The sequence below is a fragment of the Mangifera indica genome, chromosome 13 (genome assembly GCF_011075055.1).
Source record: "Mangifera indica cultivar Alphonso chromosome 13, CATAS_Mindica_2.1, whole genome shotgun sequence".
NCBI lineage: Eukaryota > Viridiplantae > Streptophyta > Magnoliopsida > Sapindales > Anacardiaceae > Mangifera > Mangifera indica.
Genome location: NC_058149.1, coordinates 6,193,491 through 6,198,066, shown reverse-complemented (window position 1 = coordinate 6,198,066; position 4,576 = coordinate 6,193,491). Strand labels below are relative to the sequence as shown.

Genomic DNA, 4,576 nt, shown 5'->3' with positions numbered 1-4,576 from the left:
ATAAAGTACACCCATGTGTTGCACCAAACTATCTACAAACAGTTTTGACACGTAAGAACTATCACCATTTTTTGGTGAAATCACTCAACACTATGATAGTTGTATCATTTATTATAATATCGGGATTACAGATGTTTCTAGAATAGTCACTTAATATGTGTATAGAATTTTCAAGATCAATCATCTGATCCTTTCATCATAGTACTATTATTCTAAAGACATTTTATTCTTATGATCATATAGTTAATTGATAGATGAATTGAATAACAAAAAATTACTTGTTAATGATTAACATAAAATTATAGTTGTAAATGTTAAATGTATATAGCATATAAATCAAAATATTATTTAAAAAAAAAAATTAACTCACACCAAATAAATGCTTGGTTGCACCTCTACATTTTTGTTGCTTTAAATTATTTGATTTTCTGAGTATGAAGTTCAAACAATAAAAATTTGCTTCTATTGTTCAACTTACATACAACTGAAGAATCTAACTGCCACAGCTTGAGTATGAATGAGGAATTTATAAATAAAACTTATGAAGTTATTAATTTTCCTTTTGTAAACGTCCCTTAAATACATTTAACAACTTATCAAGAGTTTTAGCCTCGAACTTCCTTGAAAATAAGTAACATCCTCGTCTCTTTCCATTCCACAGGCAAGGCTGAATTTCCACTTCCTTGCAAATGCATAAGGGAAAATAATTAATTAAATAATTATCTTTTCTTATGAATGAATAGTTAGCGATAATTCTGGAAGTCTGAGCACCAGACTGTTCAAACTTGTACCTGATTATCACTGTTAAAGTGCTCAATTTCAGTAATTGACTGCATTTAGAAATAACAATTACTACATCATCATGAGAACAAATAATAATAGTAATAATAATAATAAGAAGAAGAAGAAGAAGAAGAATCTAAATTTCTACCGTAGTATTGTTAATAAGCTCAGAAGTAACATCCTGGGGCTTGTATGTTCTGGGATGCATTGTGTGCTCAGACCAATCCACGTATGTAACCGAACGATTTGCAATTCCAGCGGGATCAACAATCTGAAAACGAAAAGAAGAGAATTCATTAATAAAAAGCTAAAAAATTAACATAAAATTGTTAAGTTATGTTACTAATAATATTAAGTATTGATGAGGAAATTAAATTAATTACGATGCTCACATGGAGAAAAGTTGGCAAGTAATGTTCATCAGAGACGCAATATTTCCCCTCCGAAGTTAGCTTTACCAACCAATAACATTCTCGTCAAACAAATTAATTACTAATCACACACACAAAAAAAAAAGGGCTTATATCTAAAACAAAATTAACCTTGCAATGGTCTCTGAATTTTGAGTAGTAAAGGTTGTCTGCCACAGTTATCAGTGCATCGTGCCTTTTCATTGAGAACCACTTCATTGGATGAAGAGAGAAAAGAGTGAAAAGTATAATAAAGTAAGTTAAAACATATGAAATTAAATTATAATACTAATAATAGAACTATAAGCTACTTAACATAGATTCAAGTTCGAAAATGATTGAAGAGAAGAATAAATGCAGAATTTGCCAAAGTTAATTACAAGAACACATACCTGTGATCCCTTTCTAAAATATTTCTTTTGAATTTCAGGTAGCAGTCGCGGTGAATACCTCCCATTTCCAAGTTTACCAGGTTCCTGAAAGCTGAATTAGTAGAATAATTAATTAACATTGATGTTATATTACAGGGTTTGCAGCATAAATTATATACACTTACCTTTCGACGAAGCTAGTGTTTGCATAAATCAAGTAGTTGTAAATATATTCAAAGCTATGCAAAGGTATGCAGCTGCAATTAATTAATGCCATAATGAAAATGAATGAATGATTGAGACACCAACATTAAAACAATATGATACATTAATTCACTCATGTAACCTATCCGAAAGCAGTACAAAGTGTTGGTTTTCAGGGTCTTGCAATGCATTTGCCAGTAATCGTCTCTCTGCATCAACCATTGAAATGCCTCCCCAAACAACCTGAATCAATCATAAGTTTGTATGTCGGAATTTATTAATTATTATACAAAATGTTACGTTTGCAAAGCCTATAAAAAAGATGGTAAATTTAAACAAACTAAATAAGTATATCAGTGAATCACAAATTTGATGAAGGAATATAGAAATAACCAAAAATACGAGTAAAAAAATCACAATGAGTTGAACAAATTAATTAAGATATATTGTGAACCTTGGCGCTCCTTATTTCCGCATTGATAAAGCGACGACTCACTGGAACCAGCCTTTTATCTGATGCGTGGACATAAACAGAGAATTTTCCATCGTGGCCCTAACAATTAATAATCCTTAGAAAACTTAAAATTTTGATGAAAAAAGAAAGGAAAATATAATTCGAAAATGTACATACTTGGAAAAACTTATCCCAAAGCAGTTGCAGAGGCAATGGACCAGGAGTCAAGAACAAGAATGCAATTTTGGGGCTGTTAGATGGAACAAGAGGGCCATTCAAAATGTTGGTAGTCACAACACGAGAAGCAAACACTTCATCTTTATAATCCCTCACAGATTCATCAACTGGTAAAATTAGTTTAAGAAACGATTCGCAACCTTTTGAATTATAATCATATAAGTGACAGGCAGTACGTTTTTCATAAGCAAAAACTAGAAGCAGACTGATGATAGAAAATAGGATTAGCAGCCATTTAGAAGAACTCATCTCAGCCACATTGTACATATTTGTATTCTTTTCATTTTTTTTTTTTTTTTTTTGTTTTAGTTTTCGTTAATATATAGGGATTGTGAACTGGTTTTGTTCATGAATTTAGTTTTACAGCAAGATTAATAATTGAAATTCAATTCTGTAAGCCATAAAAATGGCTTGTTATTCATAAAGAAGACTTGGCCCAATAGGATATCAACTTGATTTAAATTATTACCAAAATTAATTGCTTAATGATCAACCTTCTATGGCAGCCTTTCAGAAGACCAATGAAAGTTGAGATGTACATGAATTCTTCAATAAATATGAGTATTATACTAATATTTCAGCCCTTTCTTATTATTATTCTAAACGTGCGTTTGCTTTAAATAATTTTTATTATTAAAAATAAAAATATTATTATAAAAATAATTTATTTAAATAATTATTAAATATAAATTATTATTATATTTAATAAAATTAATATAGATGAATAATTATTATATTTGATTGATAATAATAAAAAAATATTAAAATATTCTTTCACTTAAACACCCTAAAATATTACTATGTATTAATTAATATTATGTTTTTATTCAATAACATGATCTATGTATTTTCTAAAATATTTATTGTGTTAATAATATATTAGGATTTGTTTATGTTGTTAATTTACAAAATTAATTAATTAAATTTTTTTTTAAAATTGTCACCTTATTTTCAACATAGTATATATATATTTAAGATATTTTTCAAGTCACTTGTTTCGTAATTGAAAATGAGGCTATTAAAATTTTAATAAAGATAAAATTATTATAAAATTAAGATTAATTAGTAATTTTTTAACACTTAATGCCAAATTGAGTTTATTCATGAATTGAATAATTTGAAGTTGGAAGGAAATCTAAATTCATTAATGCTTTGAATCTACCAAGTTAATTTGCCCAGGACCAATGTGAAGTATTATTACACTAAAATAATATAATATATATAGACATTAAAGATTAACAAAACTGATAGAGTATAAAAATTTTAAAAATGAAAGCTTGTGATTGAGTTTTTATCACGTTTATAAAATCTTAACTTACCTAGTATAATGGTAACTTACCTAGTATAGTAGTTATAAGTTTGTTTACTGTACTTCAACAGAGTAATCGGTCTCTCAGTTATCCAAAAAAAATGATACAATGTACATTATTCAAATATATCTAAAAATTAACCAACGTAATTGAATTCATCTAAGCATGTTAACTATTTTTATTTTTATCAAAAAATAACTTTTCTTTCTAATAAATTTTTCTTTTATTTTAAATAACTTCAGCTTTCGATCAGCCATTTAAAATCTAATTCAATTAAAAATTTTGGACTATGTTAACAACCAAATGATATTATTTTTCGCTCATCTTTTATATGTTAAGATGGTTAAAATAGTATTTTAACATCACAAATTAATAAATTAACATTGTTTCATGAACGAAAATTAAGTTGTCCGCTGCTCTATTGTACTATATTATGGTCATGGACCTAGACAAAGAATAATTTATTTCGAAATCATAAATATAAATGAAAAGTCATTACATTGTCATGCTTATACTTATTTATAAATCAATCTATCAATCTTTGATAATACTAAGTTTCTTCTCAATTGATTAAATAAATTATCTATAATGGGTAGAGGTATTTATTCTTAACTATCACCGTGTTTAACTCTCAATAATCTCTACACATTCTCATGGATCTGTCATTCTTTTTGACAAAAAAATAAAAGCTTCTTAAAGGGTATGATTTGATTTGATAAACTCATTATCAAGCAACTCTTGAAGTTGTTTCACTACAAAAACGAAAAAAAAAAAAACTTTAGAGAGGGAAAAATAGTGAAAGGATAA

General features: G+C 27.3%; 1 protein-coding gene across 2 annotated transcripts; it reads right to left on the bottom strand.

Moving 5' to 3' along the window:
• Positions 1 to 340: 340 nt before the first annotated feature.
• Positions 341 to 2,733, bottom strand: LOC123195257 (glycosyltransferase BC10-like). 2 transcript variants are annotated; one of them, XM_044608915.1, is made up of 10 exons: positions 2,400 to 2,733; positions 2,223 to 2,321; positions 1,911 to 2,011; positions 1,750 to 1,821; positions 1,586 to 1,676; positions 1,326 to 1,406; positions 1,176 to 1,235; positions 932 to 1,054; positions 792 to 830; positions 341 to 682 (listed from the first exon to the last, which is right to left on the bottom strand). In XM_044608915.1, the coding sequence occupies exons 1-10, from the start codon at positions 2,724 to 2,726 to the stop codon at positions 551 to 553; spliced, it is 1,125 nt and encodes a 374-aa protein (XP_044464850.1). In that variant the 5' UTR covers positions 2,727 to 2,733; the 3' UTR covers positions 341 to 550. The 2 variants fall into 2 exon arrangements, with proteins under 2 accessions (XP_044464850.1, XP_044464848.1); XM_044608913.1 differs by lacking the exon at positions 1,750 to 1,821.
• Positions 2,734 to 4,576: the final 1,843 nt, after the last annotated feature.